Source organism: Borostomias antarcticus (assembly GCF_949987555.1).
Source record: "Borostomias antarcticus genome assembly, chromosome: 1".
NCBI classification, from domain to species: domain Eukaryota; kingdom Metazoa; phylum Chordata; class Actinopteri; order Stomiiformes; family Stomiidae; genus Borostomias; species Borostomias antarcticus.
In genome coordinates, this window is record NC_140234.1 from 61,301,236 (window position 1) to 61,327,986 (window position 26,751).

A 26,751-nucleotide genomic window follows, 5' to 3' on the forward strand; every position below is an offset into this window, starting at 1 on the left:
TCCATGACTTCCCATGAAACGATCCTGCGTCACTACTGACGCCTGGCAGCCCAGCCCTGCGTTCACACTCTTTACATCACCCTCTCTGCGCTGTTGGGTTGCCTTTTCCCTGGCTAGCAGCTCTCTGAGTCTCTCTTCCTCTCTCTCTGGTCCACAAACCTGGAAGTGCACTCCTGTAGCACTCTAATGTCCTCAGAGACTTCTGGTCAGTGTGTGTGTTTGTGTGTTTGTGTGTTTGTGTGGTTAGAAACGTGTGTATGTGGGAACCAAAGAACTCAGTGTCTATACCAGTCAGTGTGTCCCAGGCTGATGGTCAAGGCTCTAGCAGCTGGACAAACACAGGAGGAGGGCTTCTCTCTGCCCAGCCTGCTTCTCTCTGCCCAGCCTGCTTCTCTCTGCCCAGCCTGCTTCTCTCTGGCCAGCCTGCTTCTCTCTGGCCAGCCTGCTTCTCTCTGGCCAGCCTGCTTCTCTCTGCCCAGCCTGCTTCTCTCTGGCCAGCCTGCTTCTCTCTGCCCAGCCTGCTTCTCTCTGCCCAGTCTGCTTCTCTCAGTCTGCTTCTCTCTGCCCAGTCTGCTTCTCTCTGCCCAGCCTGCTTCTCTCTTACTGCTTCTCTCTGCCTGCTTCTCTCTGCCCAGCCTGCTTCTCTCTGCCCAACCTGCTTCTCTCTGCCCAGCCTGCTTCTCTCTGCCCAGCCTGCTTCTCTCTGCCCAGCCTGCTTCTCTCTGCCTGCTTCTCTCTGCCCAGCCTGCTTCTCTCTGCCCAGCCTGCTTCTCTCTGCCCAGCCTGCTTCTCTCTGCCTGCTTCTCTCTGCCCAGTCTGCTTCTCTCTGCCTGCTTCTCTCTGCCCAGCCTGCTTCTCTCTGCCCAGCCTGCTTCTCTCTGGCTCCGCCTCCAGCTCTCTATTTCCATCCCCCGTGTGTCCCAGCTCTCTTTCCATACCCCGTGTGTCCCAGCCCTCTTTCCGTACCCCGTGTGTCCCAGCTCTCTTTCCGTACCCCGTGTGTCCCAGCTCTCTTTCCGTACCCCGTGTGTCCCAGCTCTCTTTCCGTACCCCGTGTGTCCCAGCTCTCTTTCCGTACCCCGTGTGTCCCAGCTCTCTTTCCGTACCCCGTGTGTCCCAGCTCTCTTTCCGTACCCCGTGTGTCCCAGCTCTCTTTCCGTACCCCGTGTGTCCCAGCTCTCTTTCCGTACCCCGTGTGTCCCAGCTCTCTTTCCGTCCCCCCCTCAGCCCCCGGGCGGGTGAATCAGGCGCTGCTGGGGCACACGTGTGCACACGCTTCCACCTAAATCAATTTACTTTCAATTCAAAGGGCTCAAATGGACTAATTTTAGTCGTGTTTCTTCTGCCGCTTAATTGAATAAGTGGGGCGAGGACCTTGGGAAGATGGCAGCGCTGAATGGAGTGACGTCATCCAGGAAGGGGCAGGTTCAAACGTGCACATCTGCTCGAGGCTCGCAGGGCTGCAGTTCACCAGAGATGCTCCTCCTTACATGCGACTACACGGCTAAAAACTATCTATGAAGCCGTACTCAAGAACGGACTCACATTTGTGCTAAAGGAGAAATGGCATGTTAACATTGTCCCATTCTAATCATATCTAATTCAAACTGTGGTCAGTCATGCAGTGGGCATACAAAATATATTCTCCCTCGCTTCAAGGGTTAGGGTTAGGTCCATGGGTCTGCATAATAATCACATGTGAGACGCAGTATGCAGAGTAATAGCAGAGAGGGAGGATCCCTCGTCTTCATGAAAGACCCTTTTAGACAGATCCCATCTCACAGGACAGGGGGCGGCCAGTCAAAGGTCTCACTCACATCCAGTCATAACGACTCACAGTAAACACGTGGCTCACTCTCCTGCTCACTAAGAGCCTCTGCAGATGGGGAGTTGATGTGATTGTGAATACAAGCACTGTATCTATCATCAGTTCCACTCATCCTGACTCAATCCATTTCCCCAACAAGAGAAGCCTTAAGAGTTAAGGGTTCCTTTTGATTTTGACTGACAGGTGTGTTGATAGTCATCATTCCCACTAGCCTTTGAGGAATGCCTTGTGCCTAACTGAAGCAGTATCTAATTGAAGACCGCCATATTGTCTGCTTTGTGCTTTGTTCCAGTTTGAGTGGCAGGTTCTCTCCCCCAAGTCTTCATTCACTCAATGGTGTTGGAGTCTGGGGACAAAATCCGGTGCGTTGATACTGAAGACTCACAAAACACTGCATCCTTTCTGGACGCTCGCCCTCACTGAAAACCCACAGGACTCCGATCAGAAGAAAATAAAGGATGAACTAAAAAAGCTTTTCAGTTCCTCATTTGGACCAAAAATAAGTTTCATAATGCAACACGCTATCTTTGCTCACCCTCTGTCAACAGGTGAGGGCCAGTAATGAAATGGGGGTGGGGCCAGCAGGACAGGGGGCGGAGTCTGCCTGGGGCCAGAAAACAGAACAGAGCCCAGATGAAAGCACCGGTCGCACCGCATGGAGCACCAGGCCGGCTTTGATCCTCACCTTTTCAACTTTCTCTGACCTCAGTGCACCTGTCTACCGAAAACGTATTGTGTAGAGGAGAGGTTTGTGTACTGTTTGGAGTCTGTGCTACTCTGGGGGGGGGGGGGGGGGGGGGTTCTGACATGCCAAAATCCATGGGGACCCCTAAACAGCCAGCTAGATTGTCCCCTGGAGGAGGGACCCCTAAACAGCCAGCTGGAGTGTCCCCTGGACAGGCCACTCTACAGGGTCAGCCTTTCATCAAACATACTGTAGCAGCACAGTACCTGGTGACATGCCGGCCAGGTAAAGGGAGGTAAGGTAAAACCCTTACAAGCTCATTGTGTAGCTACTCTTAACAACGGTTATCTCCTGACTCCAGGAGCCACTGTGCACACTAGGACTCGTCATGGGGCCTGAATTATGATCTATGAACTTTAATTACAGGTGCTCAGTGTCCAGGAACAGTCATGGGGCTGCAGGAGGGGCATTGGGCATGAGGTTTGTCTTTGCAGAGGCAGGGTCCAAGAGCGGACGCGTCTCCATCAGAGTACGACGCCAGGCAGGAGACAGACCATGAGTGTGTGTTTTATGTGGTTAAGGATTCTTCTTTTGGTCACATTTCACTTCTCTTTGTTGTCAAAATATTTAAGCTCAGTGCAAACAAAGGAAAGGACAATAATCTATTTTTGACAATTAGGATGCCTGAAATGATCAGCTCATCAGTGATGAAGACGTGTGATGAAGACGTGATGAGAGAGAAGCTGTCCAAACATGAAGAGAATGAAGAGGAGTTCTGATGGGCTGATAAACTAAACGCTCCAGACGATGGGCAACATGGAGAAAGATAAAGATACAGAGCAGAAACCAACACCAATACCGTATGTCTACATCAACAGAGGGAGAGAGCATGTGGAAGAGAGAAAGTGGAAGGGAGAGAAAGAAAAAAACCTTCAACCTCAAAGCACCTTAGGAGCATAGAAACAGTGTGTGGATATCCTTCTTCTACTAGTTATTAGCTTTAAAACACAATGGGACCAGAGCACATAGGCAGGTGCGTTTTGTTCGAGGTTGTGCACAAGACAGTCCGGCAGCTGCTTCCGCTTTGACCTGCCGCCCATTGGGTGTGGCCAGGGAAGGAGGCGAGCGCAGTGCATGGTGGCATCTGGCCATAAGGCACAAATTACACATACTACATAGGTCACCCATTCCCAGCGGCAAAATACTCCTTTAACACACAGGCTACGTTAAACTAATACAGTTTCGTTTAAAAATATATAACTTTTGCTACGTTTTGGCCTCATGTTCACACTACTCTGGCGTTTTGAGCCCCAAAAGTGGAGACATTTGAGAACTCTGGTGACCCAGTTTTAGTTTGAATGATCTGGGTGGCGTTGTAGAGCTGCTGGAGCTGCTGCCTCCGCGACCCGACCCCGGATAAGCGGATGAAGATGGATGGATGGATGGATGATCTGGGTGGCGTTGTAGAGTGAACAGGAGAAAGACGCAGACACCCACGTTTCATCATTCATCATGGAACAGCTTTCTTAATTTTGAGGCCCAAATTAAGAATCTGACAAGGATATCTTTTTATCACTTGAGAAACAATATTAAGGTGAAACCTTTTCTCTCCCAGGCTGAAACCGAGAGACTATTGCAGCTTTTATCAGTAGCAGATTGGATTACTGTCACACTCCTATCTGGTCTACCAAAGAAAGCTATTAGTCAGCTTCAAATAGTACAAAAAGCTGCAGTGTGTATCCTCACTAAGACCAGAAGGAGGGCACACATCACACCAGGCTTACAATCGCTACACTGGTTACCGGTCAGTTTTAGAATAGATTTTAAGATTATTTTATTAGTTTATAAAACTCTCCAGTCATGCATCTGAATACTGTACATGTCAGGCATGCTTTAAAGATATACTCCAAGTAGGTCCCTGAGATCACCTGGCACGGAACTTTTAATGGTTCCTGGATCAGAACCAAGAGACATGAGTAGCAGCCTTCAGTTCTTACGCTCCCAGACTCTGGAATACCCTCCCAGAACACCTAAGAATGGCTGAAACTCTGGGAACTTTTAAGTGAGATTTTAAGGCATACCTTTTTAATCTCGCTTTTATCATGTAGTTTTTACTTGTTTAAATAAATAAAAAAATCAGTTTCCTCTCTTTTACCATACATTATGATCTGTCCTGTTTTTTTTTGTTTTTTTTTATCTACTTATTTTAATTGTTTTTATTTATTCTGTACAGCAAGTGCAATGTGCTACATTTACTTGTATGAACAGTGCTATATAAATAAAGTTGACTTTGACTTTAACTGACTGATGATGTCTAAATGTGACCTTGTCAAAACAACTGTGACCAAGGACCAGCCAATTACAGTAGAATACAGGGTCAAATGGACTCCTAGAGTGAGTCAGAATGATAATGGAAATAAGTGCTCCCAAGCCCACAAACAACTCAAACCATACAGCTTAGAATCAGCATTGTGAGCACCGACTCCGTCTGAAGTTGGGCAGCGTTTTTCATGGTTATAGCGAGCGGGAACGTCTGTTCTGGGAGCGTTGGGGAGATAGGAGCTGGAGAGATCGGGATACCTTGGGGTCTGATAACCTACCTTCAGCCAAGAGTGCTCTGATGAATGAGAATAATTACTTTCTATTGATTTACCACCCTGGAGACAAATTAAAGCTTTTATGTGGTGTTCGCTGCTGAGAAGTCTTTGCATGATTATGGGAAAAGAGGGCCTTTCTGTGCTCTCACAGTTCTAGGCACATCTAGTGCATTCATTATGCAGGTTTAGTTATTACTGTAAACAATAGACTGTATGCGCAGTGGTCTGTTGAGACTTAAATTTTAATTTCACACAAAAACCTGAATTGAACTATGTTAATTAATACGTTTTCTGAGAACTTGTCTAATTTAAATATTTTCTCCAACTCAATGCTGCTTGTTGTTGAAACAATCGTCTTTTATCAGAAAATCTGTCCAGGTCCCCTCGTTATCAACCCCTTCTGTCCCTGTCTGGGCTGAGGGGCTGAGTTGAGCACAGATGGACAGAACCAGCAGATAACCCTAACCCTAACCCTAACCCTAACCCTAACCCTATCTCTCTGACCTACAGTAGTGAGTCACGGGCACAATCCCACCATGAAGGAACTGCACAGCTCACACAAGGCAGGGTTTCCATAGCTGTGGCCTTCAGATCATTATGTCAATGGATACTGCAGGCGTTCAAGCTTCTACTCTTAATTCCTTTTTTTGGGAGGGGTTTTAAAAAAATAAATCAAAGTAAAACCTTCCAAACCTGCCCTGTGTTCTGGTAAGGCCCGAGCAGTGAAACCGCCACTCTCCCCATAGTGAGCTGCTCCTTCCCTCCGTTCCCCAGAGAGGGGGCTCTCTCTCTCTCATGTCCCAGCTCTGAGGCTTCTGCAAGGAGCCAGAGAAACAGGGTGGCCAGGGGCTCTGAGGCTTCTGCAGGGAAACAGGGAAACAGGGTGGCCAGGGGCTCTGAGGCTTCTGCAGGGAAACAGGGTGGCCAGGGGCTCTGAGGCTTCTGCAGGGAAACAGGGTGGCCAGGGGCTCTGAGGCTTCTGCAGGGAAACAGGGTGGCCAGGGGCTCTGAGGCTTCTGCAGGGAAACAGGGTGGCCAGGGGCTCTGAGGCTTCTGCAGGGAAACAGGGTGGCCAGGGGCTCTGAGGCTTCTGCAGGGAAACAGGGTGGCCAGGGGCTCTGAGGCTTCTGCAGGGTGACCAGGGGCTCTGAGGCTTCTGCAGGGTGGCCAGGGGCTCTGAGGCTTCTGCAGGGTGACCAGGGGCTCCACGCTGCTCCGCGCTGGGGGGCCGGATGAGCAGCAGACCCCGTGGAGGGATGTGGATCCTCACAAGACAAGATGTGGAAGCAAATTCTACAGGGTCCTATAGGGTATAAAGCCACACTAGGTATAGTCTCTACCTTCAATAACAAGACATGAAGGTTTTGTAGTGACAATTGTGGCAATGTGCACAAAGTGTAGCCCTCCCATTGACATTTCTGCTGCTGAACTAGCCGGTCTTCCAATGTGATGAGCCTCTTAATGTGCTGGTAACCGAGGACTAGTTCCTCCCATACGACTCAGCAGGGGAGGAACTCACTGTGTGGAACGTTTCTTAAGGGAAATACAGAGCTTGTTTACGGTGCACACACAGTCAGGTTAAAATCAGCCTCCTATCTTAAGCTCTTAAAGGAGAGGAAAGTCAGCCTGGCTCATATCTGTCCCTGGCATGATAGCCTTGTGAGCTGCTGTTCACTGTTCTGGGTCTGACTGAGTCAACTGGAACTCTCCTAAATAAACCAATTACACAGATGAGGAGGGAAACAAGCTGCTGTACAGTTGGTCTCTTCAACTTTAGAGTGCAGAGAGAGAGAAAAAGAGATAGTCAAGGCTCTAGTAGTGTTTGTCCACTCTCACAATCTTGTTGATGTGAAAGAAGACGGCCTCTGCTGAGAGTGAGACAAGGTACCCGGTAGATAATCCAGATCTTTTCAGATTCTGCTCTTGCCAGCTGAGCCTGTCTGCGTTGAGCCGGTCTATCACTTCCTGTCAGGCGTCGCGGCACACAGGAAACCCCGTGTGGAACCATCCAGAAGAGTGATGTCACACTAGCTGTGGGGGAGATGGGAGGAAGGAGATATCTGAAACCTCTAGAGACGCTTTTTCCCCGATGCCCAGTGACCCTGATGCCCAGTGAGCTCTCCGCGGTTTTCAGATCTGTCACCCTCCTTCAATAGACGTGTGTTTGTGTGTGTGTGTGTGTGTGTGTGTGTGTGTGTGCAGCCGAGCACACTCAGGCAATAGCATCCGCATGTGGGCTGGGTCTGGACTCAGAGCTGAGTGGACAGCAGCAGATGCTACCAGCAGCTTGTTGTCAGGGGAAAAACCCTTCTCCCCCCCCCACCCCCCCCACCCCAACAAGACACTCACACACGCCACTGCCAGGGAACACCACCGCCAACACTGATATTGCTATGAGCTATTTGAAGAGGTACTGTAGGGTCCTCTATTGGCTACGACAAAGACTAGTACTATATGAGGCTGGAGGGGTGTGTGTGTGTGTGTGTGTGAGAGGAGGTTGGAGGGGTGTGTGTGTGTGTGTGTGTGTGTGTGTGTGTGTGTGTGTGTGTGTGTGTGTGTGTGTGAGAGGAGGTTGGAGGGGTGTGTGTGTGTGAGAGGAGGCTGAGAGTGGGCAGACTGGGTAGTGCTAGAGTAGCTATCAACCTCCTTGATCAAAGTAGAATCATGTACCAACAGGGATGCCATCTCACCTGACTGATCTGAGTAATAGCATTGAGGCAATTAATCAACTTGTTCCCTTGTTCTCCTACAGGAACCATGACTTGCTGACCAAAGACCCATTTGCCATCAGGAGCTGTCGTCCCCAGAACTGCAGTCTAATAAAGACTAACCCTAACCCTAACCCTAACCCTAACCCTAACCCTAACCCTAACCCTAACCCTACCCCTAACCCTAACCCTGCTAACCCTAACCCTAACCCTAAGACTAACCCTAACCCTAACCCAGACCAGAGCGTCCCCAGCACTGCAGTCTAATAAAGACTAACCCTAACCCTAACCCTAACCCTAACCCTAACCCTAAGACTAACCCTAACCCTAACCCAGACCAGAGCGTCCCCAGCACTGCAGTCTAGTAAAGAGAGCCAGACCAGAGCGTCCAGGCGTTACCTTGGCCTTGTTTATGGTGCAGTGCAGCGCGTTGTTCTCCTGGTCGTACAGCAGACTGAAGTCCAGGGTGCCCAGGGTCGCTGCGAGAGAGGACAGAGAAATACGAGTGTGAATGACAGAAATACTCAAGACACTCCAGCTGCACACACCAGACAGAAACCTGGATGAATCCATATCCACCGGCACTGACTAACCACCTCACAAGGCAGAGGGCCTGATGGTCGAACACTTCCGTTTGTTCTCCCCCTTGAGTACGGAGGGTTCTTAATGAGGCCATCTGTCAGAACCAGAGCAGGTTCTGCACATCACGCTCCACTTCAAAGAGACACACGGTGATTGGGCTTTACTGCACGGCGCCTACTGTACCTGTCTGAGCACCTGACATGGGAGAAACCATCACATCTACTTTGTAGGGGTGTAATTTTGCTCACACATTTGATTAAAGCTGTGACTATTCGTACAGCATCTGGAAGTACCGATTTCACGCATTTTAGCCATAAATACTTTATATTTGGGTTCTGGTTAGGGTTCTGGTTAGGGTTCTGGTTAGGGGTTAGGGTTCTGGTTAGGGTTAGCGATATGGTTAGGATTGGTTAGGTTTTGAATGCAGAATTGTATAAGATGCAGTGCTGTAAGAATAGAGGGGATGTGGGTTAGGGTTAACCATAACTCTTACGGCCGCTGATAGGCTGTGCCTTCGATTGAAGTCTTAATCACACAAGCTAGAAGTAAGTCCAATAAGGTGTATTCCCAGCGTGAATTAGGGAGGTGGAAATGGACAGGCACCTGATATTACCAATACACAAATAAACAATAAACCTGATATTACTACACGGTGTAAGTTAATTTAGTTAATTTGAGTGAACTGTAGCTGGTGGTGAGAGCACCTTGAAGACCTTGATACAGCCTGCGATCTGGCAGGTGTGTTCATTCAATACATTCCGCCATGTTAGGCCACAGATGTATGTGTGTGTGTGTGTGTGTGTGTGTGTGTGTACTCTAGCAGCTAGCAATCAATGCTACAAAGAAAGGCATCAGAGGACACCTGTGGGATTAAACTCGGTTTGTTTTCAGTTAGGAAGATTGGTGCCAGAGCCGTGACTTCAATCTCTATACATGCATGAGAGGCTCGGGGACCTGCAATCAGAGCAACACTTGGGCCTTTTTTCCCCACAGAATTGCTTCACAACATTGTTTTTCTTTCCACAGACCACCACCCAAACGCATCTACAATTTTCTGGCCCTTGGTGTTCTTGTAGCTTGAATCAAATCCATTACTCTGTGTCTTATCATTATTTTGACGTTAAAAATCCCCAGTATTTTTTTTCACTGCAATCCCGTTGTGTGAGGGATGGGGAGGTAATAAAGCCATTAGGGGAGGAGTCAGGATGGCGTGCTGGGCTCTGGATTTGGCCGATTCACAAGAGGAAGAATCATTATTCCACAACCATTATTCATCTCACCTCTACCCCTTTCTCAACCTTTAAGTTCTCTCTGATTTCAGTGTTGTTATTTCTCAAAAATTGTTGTGTCGACAGCCTTAAGGCTGTTTTATACTTGTGCGTAAACGGACGCAGAGACACGGCGCGCACGTCCAGAAAAATGTCCCAACGCGTCGAGCTACGCAGAGGGCGGGATTTCCACTCATACATGTCACATCCGTTTTCTTGTAAACAAGCAAGCCCGGCAAATATGGATCACTTCGAGGAGATGCCAGCGGAACAAGTTCGCAAATACCGGCACCTGCACAATGCAAGCTCGAAGGACTGAAAAAAATAAACGTGTCTTTTAATTCATGGAGGGAAATCGCTGAGGTACTTAATGCTGATGTGAATGAGTTGCCTAACAAGTGGAAAAACCTCTTCCAAGACAAGAGCGTCAGTGCTGGGGGGGGGGAGATCCCAGCATGTCCAGAAAGAGCGTCAGTGCTGGGGGGGGGGATCCCAGCATGTCCAGAAAGAGCGTCAGTGCTGGGGGGGGGAGATCCCAGCATGTCCAGAAAGAGCGTCAGTGCTGGGGGGGAAGATCCCAGCATGTCCAGAAAGAGCGTCAGTGCTGGGGGGGGGGATCCCAGCATGTCCAGAAAGAGCGTCAGTGCTGGGGGGGGGGGGGGGATCCCAGCATGTCCAGAAAGAGCGTCAGTGCTGGGGGGGGGGGATCCCAGCATTTTACCTGATGCTGTCATGGCTACTGCCTTTCAGAAAGCACAGAGACGCACAGCAACATGGTCTGAATGACCATGAATGACCAGCGCGCCCGAGATGATGCACAGAACGCACACACGCGTTCACGCAGAGGCATAAAACAAGCTTAAGGTTCAACAAAGTGCAAGATTTGCTAGATTTTTTACATTTCATGTGCTTTTATAGTAGGGGAAATACTGACAAGCCAATTCATGTAAGATTGTTGTTCATGTACTGTACAAGCGTCCGTGTTTATTACTCGCTTGCTTTTATCTGAACTTGAACCAGGAGGAGATGGTGCAGCCGACCCTGAGCCCCGCTGTGAACCCCACAAGCAGCTTCCCTCTAGGCTAGAAACAACAGAGCAGCCAGGCTAAACACATTACAGGCTGGGCTAATCAAATCTGCAGGGGGGGATGAGGAAGGGGGCCCTGAGAGTTGTGACGAATAAATAATTTCCCCAGCAGCTGCAATTAGAAATCTGGGTGTGAAGACAGTAATTAAAGGAAATGTCAATACCACAAAACCCTGTTCCTAGAGCTGGATCTAGACAAGGGGATGAATAAGAACTGAACACAACTGGTGTAATTCACCATTGTGGACAGACAGACAAGGCAAGTTCATTTGTATACAGTAGCACATTTCAAAGTGCTTTACATGAGACATTGAAAGCATCAAGACAAAGAGCAAGAAACAAAGTGGGCTTTGGCTCCACATCTTATGTAGCATTTTTCTTTTGATTCACTACCAGATATTTTAAATTCAAATTAATCTAATACATTTCACGCATACAACTGCAAACCTCTGTAGCTCTATCTGTCTGTTTCCATTTTCCTCGGCCACCATCGGTCTAACAGCATTCATATTTGGCACGGGTACCGGCAGGGGTCCCGGTGACAAGCTGGATTTTTTATTTAAGTAATTAGGACTGACTGAACTGCCAATTACTGATAAATAATGAATGATAACACGTATCTTCCCCCATCTTGGATCACACATCCTCTCAAGGGACATGCAAGCAGCAAACGAGCACCAGTCGTGATGCTATGTTCTACTCCATTCACTTATGCTAAAAACGTTAGCAATCAGAACAGTAGTAGTTGTTGCATGAATGGTCATCTTCTGGTCAATCTAGTGGTCAGTGAAATCGACCAAATGTCAAGAGGAGAACATCATTGCATTCCTCTCAGCCTACAGAATCTAAATATGTGCTTTTGAGCAGTTTGGAGTCGATTAGTGCCATTATAGGCGGGTAGATGGGGTGAGCACTGCGACACCAAACCAATACACCCGCCTCATCCAACCATATCAACCAAGCCTTGCGCATCGTGACGGGATGCCTGCCTCCCACTCCTGTGGACAACCTTCCCATCCTTGCAGGCATCCAGCCCGCTGGCCTCCGCCACACAGGAACCACAGTACGTCTCGCCTGCCGGGCCGTGGAGCCTAACCATCTGCTCCATGACAGGCTCACTGCAACAGCAGAGCCTCCCCGGCGTCTCAAGACAAGACACCCTTTTGTGCAGCACGGGATCTCCTGCAGCAATGCAGAGATCTTAACATCAGCAAGGTAGGATGGGTGGACCACACCTGGCATGCGGAGTGGGAGGAGAACACCTCCAGACTCCGTGGTTTTATCCCGGCCGCCGGTCCTTCCCCTCCCGGGATGTTCTTACCCAGACCGGCGTGGGTGAGGCTTAATCGTCTCCAGACCGGTGTCGGATGCTTCTGCTCATCGATGCTCAGATGGGGCTTGGTATCCTGGTATCCTGGTATCCTGGTATACTGGTATCTTGGTATCCTGGTATCTTGGTATCCTGGTATCTTGGTATCCTGGTATCTTGGTATCCTGGTATCCTGGTATCCTGGTATCTTGGTATCCTGGTATCCTGGTATCCTGGTATCCTGGTATCCTGGTATCCTGGTATCCTGGTATCTTGGTATCCTGGTATCCCGTGCGGTGTGAGTGTGGCGCTGAGGAACACACTGCAGACCACGTCATCCAGGACTGTCCGATGTATCAGACACCCAACGGAATGCATGGCCTGACGGTTGTGGATGACGAAACGATGACATGGCTCCTGGAGGTGTGCTGGATATATACCCCAGGTGACCCCTCACCCAGGCTCGGGGCGGTAAAAGGATAGCCCCTCACCCAGGCTCGGGGCGGTAAAAGGATAGCCCCTCACCCAGGCTCAGGCCGGTAAAAGGATAGCCCCTCACCCAGGCTCGGGGTGGTAAAAGGATAGCCCCTCACCCAGGCTCGGGGTGGTAAAAGAATAGCCCCTCACCCAGGCTCGGGGTGGTAAAAGGATAGCCCCTCACCCAGGCTCGGGGGGGTAAAAGGATAGCCCCTCACCCAGGCTCGGGGTGGTAAAAGGATAGCCCCTCACCCAGGCTCGGGGTGGTAAAAGGATAGCCCCTCACCCAGGCTCGGGGGGGTAAAAGGATAGCCCCTCACCCAGGCTCGGGGTGGTAAAAGGATAGCCCCTCACCCAGGCTCGGGGTGGTAAAAGGATAGCCCCTCGGCCCCAAGCCTGGGGGGGAGAGGATGTAACATCAAACCCACACAAAGAAGAAGAAGAAGTGCCATTATAAGCATGGAGAATAACGGTCCGTTGGCTGCCATTCAGTTGAGACTTGGGCTTAAGATCAAAATATATTCCATTCATTCTCTATGGCATCAATATGGATACTGATTACTGATTGTGTGCTCCAGCGAGCTGATGCAGCGCAGCGTCTTGAGAGTGAGAGAGATGGCATTGGAAGTGTAATATTCCTCTGAGCTACTCTATCTAGCCTGATGAGAAATGTCCTTCATTAAAAGGCTTTAATGGCTCTGTGTACTCTGAAATTAAATCTCTAACTCAGGCATTCTGTTCCCTTGGTGACTTTTCAAAGGTAGTCACTTTTAGACTCATTAGGCAACAGAAAATCCAATGAGCAAAGAAGGTTCACCACTGAAACAAGCTACCAAAACAAGTATTATTATTATTGTGTTGTCAACAGGAATGTCTTTGTTTGGTCTTAGTATTGCAAGGGGCTTAAAGAGCTTAATCAGCGCTCATCTGTTTCGAGAGTGAATCACAACGTTGGATATCGCATTAATGGGCCTCTTCATCGCCTAAGCCACTGTCCTTCACAATACACACCTTTATCATGAGCACTGTTCCATTGTGCCCCTTGCAACCCTGGGCAATATTCACAGCCCGGTTATTTCCAGGGTGATCAAGTACATTAAACAGAAGGAAAAGAAAGTAGGAAAATGTCCCCATTTGTTGTTGTTGTTGTTGTTGGTGGTGATGAACCTTTAGCAGTCCAGATGGACATGCCAGCAGGCGTAAGTGTGAAGGAAAACCTGAAATGTCAAAGCTATAAAGGCTTGAAGAGAAAAAGGCCATGTTTGGATATGAATAACCACAGAGACCAAGCTATGTTTGTGTGTGTGCTGCTGGTAATGGTGGGGGCAAATCAGGATTATACCTGACCCAGAATCCTTTGGTCCATTCCCGGGGTCGTGACATTATCAAAAGCGGTAGGCCATTCCGTGGCCTGAGGCAGTCTCCTCACACTGGACCAGCTGAGCTGAATATCAACCCCCCAGTGGGCCGGGGGCTGAGCGAGACCAGCGCTGGGAACCCGGCCGGGCGGGGGCCGCCCAGCTGAACACATGATGACCGTGTTACAATAACACATGGAATGTGTGCTCTAATATTGGGTCAGCAAAAAAGTCTTAGTAACAATGCATGTCAAACAGTTAATGGTTATTTCGATGCTTAGACATCTTATGCATTCTTGAATTACATAAACATTTCTCCAATGAGTAGAAGGCATCTCCTGGGAGTGCCGTCATTATGTGATTATCTAAAAAGGTTCCCCATTGACCTTTTCATTAGACCCAATTTCCATTGATTCATCTTTGACATTCCCACTTATTTGGCTATATTTTCATGGCATTTGCACCTGCATTTATTTTCTTCTCCTTCAGTGGCAATTGGATTGGAGAGTTAGATATGAGGTGAAAAAGGTTTTGCAGTGATTCCGTATTGAATCTGTACGGACTGTGTGTTTGGTCGTTACCCCATTTGATTCTATAGTAAACAAATAGTCTAAAGTAAACAAATAGTCTATAGTAAACAAATTATTGCACTCATCTTATCTCTGTTTTTTTTATGAATACTAGGACTGTCAAACGATTAAAGAAAATATGTAATTAATTACATGATCTATAATTAATTAATAAAAATAATTGCAAATTGATCGTATATCCATTTTTCCTCACAATAAGAGGATTCCACTGTATACAAACACAGTTTAAAGGCCTATAATCAGCAGCTTGTACTTTGGTAATGTTATCTGAGAGGGAATGTAAGCCAAATTCATTAGGTTACCTGTGATCTGTCTGCAGGGAAGAACAGAACAGCCTTCTGCCTCATGGAAGTGATATTACAGAATAAACTAAGAAATTAAAATAAATCAAGTAGGTCGCTGCTCCTAAATGATCACTCAATGTTCACAGAAGATTTATTTTTCATACCTTCGGGATATACTGTAACACTTACAGTAATGTGCAAAATCTTTTGCAGCCATCACAGCCTCTATGCGCAGCCTTGCAAGTCCTTGACTCTTTTGTTTGATGATCCTTGTAAAGTTCTCTACATCGGAATGCAGCCAGAATTTGTTTTTTCAGACACAGGCCTAATGTGGATAAACTAGGCGACTAATTTCAACTCCAACATGTCAAGGCTGAATAAGAAGAGCACAGCGTAACAGTGAGATGTAGTGATTCATCTGTATGTTTTCTTTCTATGGGCCAGAAGGCAAGGCAACCGGTTTTACTTTAGACCTAAAGCCTATAGGCTTAAGTTAGGATATTGTTGTGTAAAGAAATGAGACTGGAGAGGACTGATACATGTTTAATTTGTTGATTTACTCATTTAAGTTTGCACAGATTTTATTATTTATTTTGGAAATACAGTAGGCCTAGTAGCCTAGGAAGTTAAGCTATAGGCTATGCTGCCACTGCACTGTTCAGCTATTCAAATATGCCTCCATTTAATCTTGCTTAATATCATGCAGCTCAGCTGTTAAAATAATCATTGAAACCCATGATAATGGATTTTATGGTCGAAGACAGCCCTAGTATGAACTGGTATAGTATTAACTATTATCCACTATTAAAGAACAATGCTCGTTTTTGACAACCTGGACCTTATTTACGACATATTATAAGACGTTTGACTCACCAAGATCACTTTGGTGTAGTTCGGAGGCATGTAGAAGAAATTTAAAATCCAGCGCGAGCCAAGTATATCCATGTAATGGCGGTGGACGGGGCATCGAATGCAGTTTCTAAAAATCTATTTTCGGCCGCTTAACGGTTGTTTTCATCAATCTGATTTTATGAATCGACAGTTGTGATTCCCCAAAGCGAGGCCTTGTTGTGGTTTTCAAATACGTGGTCTTTAGCCTCTGTAATATGATCTTTAAACGCCTTTCCCCACTTGCTCCAGCACGCATGCGCACAGGCCAGCGCACAGACTGGCTATTCTCCGGCTACACTCGCGGCTCACATTCTCTACGCTACGATCGGATTGTTGGTGCCTAGAATATTGTGTGCAATATGGCTGAATATTTGTCAGATTTAGAGGATCTAGAAAATGAATTAGAATATGACGGACGTCCATATCGTTTTGAGCCAGAGTATACGGACGAAGAGCTTCTTGAAAGGAGGGTGAGGAGACGGAGAAAATAGCCGCTCTGTGCGCTGTGCGCATGCGTGCTGGAGCAAGTGGGGAAAGGCGTTTAAAGATCATATTACAGAGGCTAAAGACCACGTATTTGTAAACCACAACAAGGCCTCACTTTGGGGAATCACAACTGTCGATTCATAAAATCAGACTGATGAAAACAACCGTTTAGCGGCCGAAAATAGATTTTTAGAAACTGCATTCTCGGTGCCCCGACCACCGCCATTACATGGATATACTGGCTCGCGCTGGATATTAAATTTCTTCTACATGCCTCCAAACTACACCAAAGTGATCTCGGTGAGTCAAACGTCTTATAATATGTCGTAAATAAGGTCCAGGTTGTCAAAAACGAGCATTGTCCTTTAACTGGTCATTGCACAATGCCCGGTTTCTCTCTGTTCATTTCTCGGGATTTGGAAATGGTTTGAGGGCTGAGACTCGGGAGTCCCGGGATCCCGATTTAACCCGTCAAGACTACAAAATGACAACCCACTTCTTCTCTGTAAGGAGTAGAGTGTAAGATGTGTATATATTATCCTCCATTATCCATTATGTTTTCTCTTATTGGTAATCTATGTAGTCCACCTCTAATACGATTAGCTTGGGGTTGGGAAAGGGTTTCCTGGAAAGCAATATATCTTCTATCTACTTTCCAAATGACATAATGCTGCGTTCCTTTTGTATCAGAAATGTTGGGATTCCCAAGGTCGTTATCAGTATGTCACCTGAACTCGCAATTTCCGTCATTTTACGCGGGTTAAAAAATCTACCCCGACTTCATCAACGTCAGCTGCTGACGTCAATCAAGATGGCTACTCCACACATCAACAATAAGTGGACGCTGTAATAAGACTTTATTAGCGCTTCTGTCTTATTTGTGTCTCATAGATGTTATCAGTGGACGATAACGAAGTTCGTATGCGCAAAATAGCAAAGTTTGTTGTTATCAACTGGTATTGCTAACAATGCCTAACTTGGCTAGAACTACAAAGACGGGACAAAAGTGTATTTTTCGCGTTTTGTTTCTGGAACGCATGCAACTGGGATATGATGTCGTCCCGGGCACCAAATCTGGAGCTCTGAACAAAAAGAATGCAATAAATGCAGGCAGTCATATACCTTCAAATTAAGTACATTGTAGGCTCTTCGGCGAAATCTACTCCATGACTGATTCAGTTACCGAGCTTAATGTGATCCTATCTTGTCATGCAATGAACTCACCAGAACAGTAATAAAGTAAGAATACATGAAAACAAGCTACAGCATTTCTTTGGATCAAAAACTTTCACTACCTGAGTTTCTAGTGCTAGTGGAAGGTTCCTTGCTGTTTCTGTGCACAACTTGTCTACCCACTCGTCTTCTCTGACCCACATTGTGATCTGTGTTTTACATGTCAGCAACCCCCATGTTAAGCGTTCAAAACAATCAGCCCCCATGTTAAGTGTTCAAAAACAATCACACTGTTCTTCCTGGGCCTCCGTCAAAGCAGATGTGCGCCTCTCCTATAATTCAGTTTGAGCTGGACTGTTATGTATGCTATGTATGTTAATTCCGGGTTGTCATCAGAAGATTAAAATATTGGAATAACCTGTATGACTGTACCCACTGCTGCAAAGGCTGACTGCTACAATATCCTAATGTAGGTTAGCTAGTTAGGACGATTAGTTAGGCATGTATCTGTGGAGTGGTTTCGGGGAAGACCTAGGTCACACAATGTATGAAGGGGCGTGGCTAGGAGCTTATCTAGAGGATGATTGAGTCCAGCTGGAGATGCCAGAGAAGAGCTTGAGGGCATACTGTATCTGGGTGAACGCTGAAGAAAGCAACTAGAGACCTCTGGATGCAGAGGGTTGTCTATGGAACTTACCCACACTCTTGTAGAACTATTGTATAAAGCACATAAAAGTAAGTAGCCATGCGAATCAATAGTTCTCGAGCCTTGTGGCCCATAGGGCAGGAGCCTATCTCCTGATTCCGTAGCGTGAGGCAGCTTGATGGACAAGTTCACCCCCTGGACATGATAGACAGATACTTCATTGATCCCCAGGTGTAAATTTGGCATTTCAGCAGTTGAAATTACAGAAAGGTTGGAAAGAAAAGAAACACTACAGTCGATAGTGAGTAATGAAAAAGACACTAGATACAAGATGGATAACAGGAACTATACAGAACACATTCACATGTACAGAAACTGTGCAGTATAGAATAGAATAAGAGATATACATACCTACATACATTGTCAGTATACATATAACTGTACAAGTATATAACTCTAGGAGTAGGCTATACTTTTTTTTGTGACCAAATTTTTTACTGTTTTTTCAATTATACCCCAATGGGGTGGAAACAGGAGGACAGTACATTACAGGTAGGCATATAGATACAGTACATAACTACAAACATACATAGACACTGTACATACTGTACACACATACATACATACACACATACAGACTGTACATACATACATACATACACACATACATACTGTACATACATACATACACACATACAATCCCTATATATGCTATTTTCTATTCATCATATCCTTCCTTCCCTCCCACTCACCTCCCACCCATGGTTGAGACTGACCCCCCCCCCTCCCCCCCCCTCCCTCCTCCCCCTCCTCCCCCCACTCACCCTTCCCTCCTCCCCTCCTCCCCCACTCACCCCTCCCTCCTCCTCCTCCTCCCCCCACTCAGCCCTCCCCCTCCTCCCTCCACTCACCCATCCCTCCCCCCCTCCTCACCCCTACCTCCTCCCCCTCCTCCCCCACTCACCCCGCCCTCCTCCCTCCACTCACCCATCCCTCCCCCCCTCCTCACCCCTACCTCCTCCCCCTCCTCCCCCCACTCACCCCGCCCTCCTCCCCCCACTCACCCCTCCCTCCTCCCCCCACTCACCCCTCCCTCCTCCCCCCTCCCTCCTCCCCCACTCACCCCTCCCTCCCTCCCTCTTCCCCCCCACTCAGCCCTGCCTTTATACTGAAATGTGGATCTTTACAATTAGCTCAGAAAGAGCCTGTATTAATTTACTTGATGCGTCATGCTGCCAGGGAAAGGGATGTCTGGGGCCCCCTGCAGGACCTGCTGCCTCCGCGACCCGACCCCGGATAAGCGGATGAAGATGGCGTCATGTGATCGATAATCCCAGTGAAAGCACCTCCAAAAAAGAACAGTGCCATTGCCGCACATTTAATACATTTGGTGGTTTCCATCTCATAACCACATTTTTTTAGCAGCTCAAAATAATGTTATTGTCTGATGTCTATTCAGTCTCAATGACGAGTCATCATTTTATAATGCAATGTTTGGGAGGCAAGGTATGTGGAATCCCAGTATGTCGGCGATAGTTTTAACAACATGCTTCCCAGGGCCTAGTTGTAGGAATGTGTTCCCATCCCTTAACTCTTCAATCCCTTCCCATCCCTTAACTCTTCATCCCTTAACTCTTCATCCGTTAACTCTACATCCCTTAACTCTTCATCCCTGAACTCTTCATCCCTGAACTCTTCATCCCTTAACTCTTTACCCCTTAAAGGACTATGCTCGTTTTTGACAACCTGGACCTTATTTACGACATATTATAAGAAGTTTGACTCACCCAGATCACTTTTGTGTTGTCGGAGGCCTGTAGAAGAAATTTAAAATCCAGCGCGAGCCAGTATATCCATGTAATGGCGGCGCACGGGGCAAAGGGAATGCAGCTTCTAAAAATCAATTTTCGGCCGCTAAACGGTTGTTTTCATCAATCACATTGCATGAATCGACAGTTGATATTCCTCTACGCGAGCCATTCTTTCGGTTTTCAAATACGTGGTCTGTAGCCACTGTAATATGATCTTTACACTGGCTATGCTCCCTCACATTCTCTGCGCTACGATCGGATTGTTGCTGACGAATGACGACGACAATATTCTCGGCACCAACTACGATCGTAGCGCAGAGAATGTGAGCCGGAGAATAGCAGGCTGCGCGCTGGCCTGTGCGCATGCGTGCTGGAGCAAGTGGGGGAGAGGCTTGTAAAGATCATATTACAGTGGCTACAGACCACGTATTTGAAAACCGAAAGAATGGCTCGCGTAGAGGAATATCAACTGTCGATTCATGCAATGTGATTGATGAAAACAACCGTTTAGCGGCCGAAAATGGATTTTGAGAAGCTGCATTCCCTATGCCCCGTGCGCCGCCATTACATGGATATACTGGCTCGCGCTGGATTTTAAATTTCTTCTACAGGCCTCCGAACAACACAAAAGTGATCTGGGTGAGTCAAACTTCTTATAATATGTCGTAAATAAGGTCCAGGTTGTCAAAAACGAGCATAGTCCTTTAACTCTTCATCCCTTAACTCTTCATCCCTTAACTCTTTATCCGTTAACTCTACATCCCTTAACTCTTCATCCCTTAACTCTACATCCCTTAACTCTTCATCCCTTAACTCTTCATCCCTTAACTCTTCATCCCTTAACTCTTCATCCGTTAACTCTACATCCCTTAACTCTTCATCCCTGAACTCTTCATCCCTTAACTCTTCATCCCTTAACTCTTCATCCCTTAACTCTTCATCCCTTAACTCTTCATCCGTTAACTCTACATCCCTTAACTCTTCATCCCTGAACTCTTCATCCCTGAACTCTTCAATCCCTGAACTCTTCAATCCCTGAACTCTTCAATCCCTTAACTCTTCATCCCTTAACTCTTTACCCCTTAACTCTTTACCCCTTAACTCTTCATCCCTTAACTATTCATCCCTTAACTCTTCATCCCTTAACTCTTCATCCCTTCCCATCCCTTAACTCTTCATCCCTTAACTCTTTATCCCTTAACTCTTCATCCCTTAACTCTTTATCCCTTAATTCTTCTACCCCTTAACTCTTCATCCCATAACTCTTCATCCCTTCCCATCCCTTAACTCTTCATCCCTTAACTCTTTTTTCCTTAACTCTTTATCCCTTAACTCTTCATCCCTTAACTGAGTGAACACATTGGACCTGCAGACTAAAGTAAACGGATCTAAAGAGTTCAGGACAAAATTAATGGAGGGAATTATATAATCATCAAGGACTTTTACATACTGCTATTGTGAGTTTGTGTGTGTGTGTGTGTGTGTGTGTGTGTGCCTCTTTTGCTTGGAGAAAGTGCTGCCTCAGGTCTAGCTCAATAGCGGAGGGTAGAGTTACTGCAGAGCTCAGGGGACTGACTGCATTGTGAGGTTCAGAGCCGGGGAGTTAATATATTTTGACAGGACAGGTATGGTTGGCTCTGATAGCGCCGGTGATGGGATAGAAGTTGCTAGAACACACCATTGAAATGAGAGCATTAGCTATTATCCACTAATGTATTAACTATTATCCACAATGAGAAATAGCATGAGCCACAAGAATGCAATGCTTTAAGTTAATGGTAAAGTGAAATATGTTTTGAGGCAAATATACTGCATAAGACACATAGAGCTTTAGTAGATGTTTATATCATGTTTGCTACTATTCCAAGCATTGCTGGTTCAAAGGGCTATGCATTTCTTTTTTTCTCTCTACATAGAGATTAGTCTTAACTATCCAGGCAGCTCATTGGTGTGGTGTGAAGTAGTCAAACAGTTTTGCTGATGGAGACAGAGTAGAGGTCATTGTCCTCGCAAATTGGCTGAGGCAGCCAGAGTATGACACATGACCTTCTCACAGTGACAATCACTCTCCAAAGGGTTCTCCTCATTAAAAACATTGGCCAAACGTGGGAATGTGTGTGTGTATGTGTGTGTGTGTACACATGCTTGCATGTGTTGGACATTATGGATATTGTAAGATTATGAATATTGTATTGAACAGTTGTATGTTTAAATATGTGAAACATACAACTCTGTGTGAGCTGCAGTGAGCAGTGAATAGTGCAGCCAACGAGGCCGGAGCCCGAGCCTGAGGGTCTCATAGACGTGCCCCCCAAGGGGGGAAGCTCTGGGAGAGGCAGCCTGATGTGGAGAATTAGGGTCCAAGGGACCCCTAAGAAGAATTAGGGTCCAAGGGACCCCCAAGAAGAATTAGGGTCCAAGGGACCCCCAAGAAGAATTAGGGTCCAAGGGACCCCCAAGAAGAATTAGGGTCTAAGGGACCCCCAAGAGAGTCTGTCTGCACCAACTGGACTATACACTGGATGAAGATACTGCAAACTCAAATTCTGAAACAAGAATCTTGCTGAGGTCTGAATACTTCTGCAAGGATAAATAGTGGCCCAAAAATGTTCCTTGCCAAACCAACGGAGGCTAAAATACAGTGTTATATTGCTTTGTCAGCTATTGAGAGTTTAATAACCATCAAGTACAAAAGATGAAAAATGCAGCATCAGAGGAAGCACAGTTCCACATTGCAGAATTATGGTCCATTTCCTCTGCGGAAATCACACAGGAAGAGTGACAGCAAGTCAGGTAAAAGAACATTCACTCGGGGGGGGGGGTCTCGGATGCTGCGGGCTCACTAGACAAGCCATCTGTCTGGGAAAGGCAGCTTCCTCTGGAAAAGAAGATTAATTTGCCATCAGTAGTCGTGACTTCCAACCATCTGAGCGCAGCAAAGCAAGCAGTCGAACAGAGGAGATTCTGACTAACCCAACAGGACTGATTCTGACTAACCCAACAGGACTGGCAGAAAGCAGGAGGAAATTGACTTCAGCTGCAGACCTCAGCTACAGTGTCAGGCAGGTTACACAGTTGGAATTAGTGGCGTAGGGCATTGCCAACTAGAAATGGTGTTCAGGGAACACAGACCTCTGCCAATGAATGCACTTCGTAGCTCTGTGTGCAACACGTGCATGCGAGCAGATGTTTTTGCATTGCTGTATTTTGTTAGGCCCAGAGCTTTATGCGAGTCCAAACCCTGTGTCTCTGTAACCTTCCCACGTCGATATGTTGCTTCAATCCCCTCATTGACAATGAATGGGGGGAATTTTTCACACAAGTCAAGAAAATGAATGGAGGTGAATGGGCATCCGTGTTTGAGTGGCTCTGTGGCGCCCCCCTTGGGTCACAGCCAGCAGGGGGCAGTTCAGTGCACTGGGGGCTGTCCCCCCCCAACTGGTAGTGGTGTTTATGACAGATGATCATGTGCAGGGATTAGAGTTAGGGTCAGGGGTTGAACTGGGCTGGGGCTCTCCAGGGCTCAGCCCCGGCACATAGGTTTTCAAACGTTTTTTTAAATGACGTTTCGTCATCACTTTCACTGGCCTGGGTCTGTCGCTTGTCAGTTGTCAGATTAGAAGTGGCGTAATGTAACGCTCATGGCATAGGATAGGGAGCCATCAGATTATTTTGAGTGAATGAGTACCCTGGGAGTTTGCTATCCCGACTAAACAATGTTTAGTCCCATCTCTGGCCTATGTGATCTTATCATTCGCTGATCACAACTGGTGGATCCTATAGCCTATAGCCTACATTTTCCAGATGGACATCCGGCATTATTAGAAGAGGAACAGAAAGTAGAATGATGTTGAGAGCATTCAGGTAGGATAGCCTATTGCTTCCCCTGGACCAGTAAACTCTGTTGGGGCAAGTGCCTCATGCAGTTGTCTGATAGGACAAATAAAATGTGTTTAAATGTGATAAATATGTAAAGTAATGTAAAAATACAGTTTAGAAACACAACGTGGAGATACACATGCACCCAGTAGCCTGTTTGAGCCGAAGCAGAGCTACGTAGCCGAAGCACTGTTGTCTGTCAGTCAGCAAGCCTTGTCAAGGAGACGGCCCACGCAAGCGTGAGTACAACATGCGAGTCAGAGGCGCTGCCCTGACTGACTCACTGCCTCACTGACTGACTGACTGACTGACTGATTGATTGATTGACTGACTGATTGAGCAACTGTCTTTTTGGCTGGCTGAACCGAAAGTTAAACAATGCTAGCTTGCAACCGAAAAAGTAATAAAATGTCAGTTAAGCATAGCTTAATCTATTATATAGGTATTTAATGTTAAAAAGGGTTAGGGTTAGTGAGTCCTAACAGAGTCTGTGTGAGTCCTAACAGGGTTGAGTGAGTCCTAACAGAGTCCGTGTGAGTCCTAACAGGGTTGAGAGAGTCCTAACAGAGTCAGTGTGAGTCCTAACAGGGTTGAGAGAGTCCTAACAGAGTCAGTGTGAGTCCTAACAGGGTTAGTGAGTCCTAACAGAGTCCGTGTGAGTCCTAACGGGGTTGAGTGAGTCCTAACAGAGTCAGTGTGAGTCCTAACGGGGTTGAGTGAGTCCTAACAGAGTCTGTGTGAGTCCTAACAGGGTTGAGTGAGTCCTAACAGAGTCAGTGTGAGTCCTAACGGGGTTGAGTGAGTCCTAACAGAGTCTGTGTGAGTCCTAACAGGGTTGAGTGAGTCCTAACAGAGTCAGTGTGAGTCCTAACGGGGTTGAGTGAGTCCTAACAGAGTCAGTGTGAGTCCTAACGGGGTTGAGTGAGTCCTAACAGAGTCTGTGTGAGTCCTAACGGGGTTGAGTGAGTCCTAACAGAGTCCGTGTGAGTCCTAACGGGGTTGAGTGAGTCCTAACAGAGTCTGTGTGAGTCCTAACGGGGTTGAGTGAGTCCTAACAGAGTCTGTGTGAGTCCTAACGGGGTTGAGTGAGTCCTAACAGAGTCTGTGTGTGTCCTAACAGGGTTGAGTGAGTCCTAACAGAGTCTGTGTGAGTCCTAACGGGGTTGAGTGAGTCCTAACAGAGTCTGTGTGTGTCTTAACGGAGTTGAGAGAGTCCTAACAGAGTCAGTGTGAGTCCTAACGAAGTTGTTGGTTAAACTCACTCCCCCAGCACAGGTTTACTATGCGCTTTGTTGCACTCTTAACCTGCTACTGAGAGCAGAGCTTTGGCTCTGAGGCCAACCCTGACCACCCCTCTCCAAACACACGGGTGATATGTACAGTCAAGTGCAACAGTAAGACACACCACAATTAGACACACAAACTAAAATATGTTTATGACATACTGTATAACTGTATATAGAGTTATATGTTGGGAGACACATGCGTGCGCACCAAGGTTGTAATAGTTTGGCTTTTTTCATTAGTTTTTATTTTTATATCATTTTACCTTTTTGTTTCCAATTTCAGTTTAGTTTTAATTAGTTTTTAAAGCAGGTTTGCTAGTTTAGCTACTAGACCAATAGTGGATCCCTTATTGATAGAGTTTCAGTCTATAAATATCTAGGTATATGGATTGATGAGAAACTCAATTTTAAAACCCACATAGATAAGCTTGTCAACAAACTGTTTTCTCTACAGAAATAAATCAAATTACCCTCGCCCTTGTAGAAAAAGAGCTGTTGTTATCTCTGCTTGATTATGGTGATGTTATCTCTAGGCCAGCCTCTGCTTCTACCCTTAAGGCCTTAGATGATGTTTACCATTCTGACATTAGGTTTATTATTGGAAATCCCTACAGCACGAGACGTGACAAGCATATGCATATTTTAATCTATAAGGCCCTTCTTGGTAAACTTCCACCTTATATCACCTCAGTGCTTGTCCAGTCCTCTGGCCCACATCATATCGACCCTGTGACAGGATCCTTTTACACATCCCAAGAGTTCACACTGAACTGGGTAAATCTGGGTTTTTGTTTTATGCTCCTGAGGCCTGGAATTCACTTCAAATTATTTTTCAACTGGACTCTTTAGTCATTTTAAATCCTTACTTCATAATCATGTTACTTCTGTACGTAGTTGTTTTATGTGAGTCCTATTTGTATCCTTTATTTATATATTCATTATCTTACCTGTTTTAAGTGGATGATTTTTATCCTGTATCATTTATTTGGTGCATTGCATATTTTGTACTTTTACTTACTCAACATCACTGTAAATGAGGCTCGTAACTCACTTGATCTTCAAGTTTAAATAAATGTTTCAATAAAAAACATGGAATAAAATTCAAAAGAAACGACAGAGGCAACAGTAATGTATTAATTTAATTTAGGCGTCCAAAAGCCTTGAACAAGTGAGTCTGAAGCTGTCCCTTAAACATGTCCACAGAGGGAGAGACTCTTAAAGGAGTAGTAAAGGGAAAATGCATGTTTTAAGGCTACTTATGATCATATACAATGGCTCAGATCAAAACGTTGACAAAACTAGCACTTTTGAGAAAGTCTGATAATTGCTCTACCACCATTTAGGTCATACAATGGATGTGGGTGGGCACCGTGAAAAATCACTCCAAAACATGTTAAACTCAAAGACAAGAAGCTCACGGGGAAGCGCATTCCAGAGTCTGGGAGCCACAGATTCTCAGGCTCTGTCATTGTGCCAACTGTAAAGTAGACAGAATTATTACAAAGAGGTAACATGAAGTTCTATGTCCCCGTTGACTCAGTTGCAACCAGACAGTTAGCATTGCATAGCTACAGCAGGATCTACTGATCATCAGATCATCCGATGACGGCTTTGTCTAGCCAGCTCAGCATCAGCTGTTTCTCAAGCTGTGATCACACTGGTGTTTCCCAGCTACTGTAGGCTACTTTGTTGTTGTTAGGTAACGGACCGTAGGTATCCCCATATCACATGCCATGAACATATTGGATTACATTTCTGGCTTATGCTTTTGCAGACAACAAATTCACTTCCTTGTTTAAGTGGCAA

The 26,751-nt window shown here is 46.4% G+C and overlaps 1 protein-coding gene across 1 annotated transcript in view; it reads right to left on the bottom strand.

Moving 5' to 3' along the window:
* The window catches only part of doc2b (double C2-like domains, beta), a gene marked incomplete at its 3' end in the record, with an annotated part of 224,570 nt that overhangs the window by 59,413 nt on the left and 138,406 nt on the right, over window positions 1–26,751 (bottom strand). Inside the window, exon 11 of the mRNA XM_084437399.1 lies at window positions 8,218–8,297. Coding sequence (XP_084293525.1) covers window positions 8,218–8,297 — 80 coding nt within the window. The remainder of the gene's footprint in view (window positions 1–8,217; window positions 8,298–26,751) is intronic.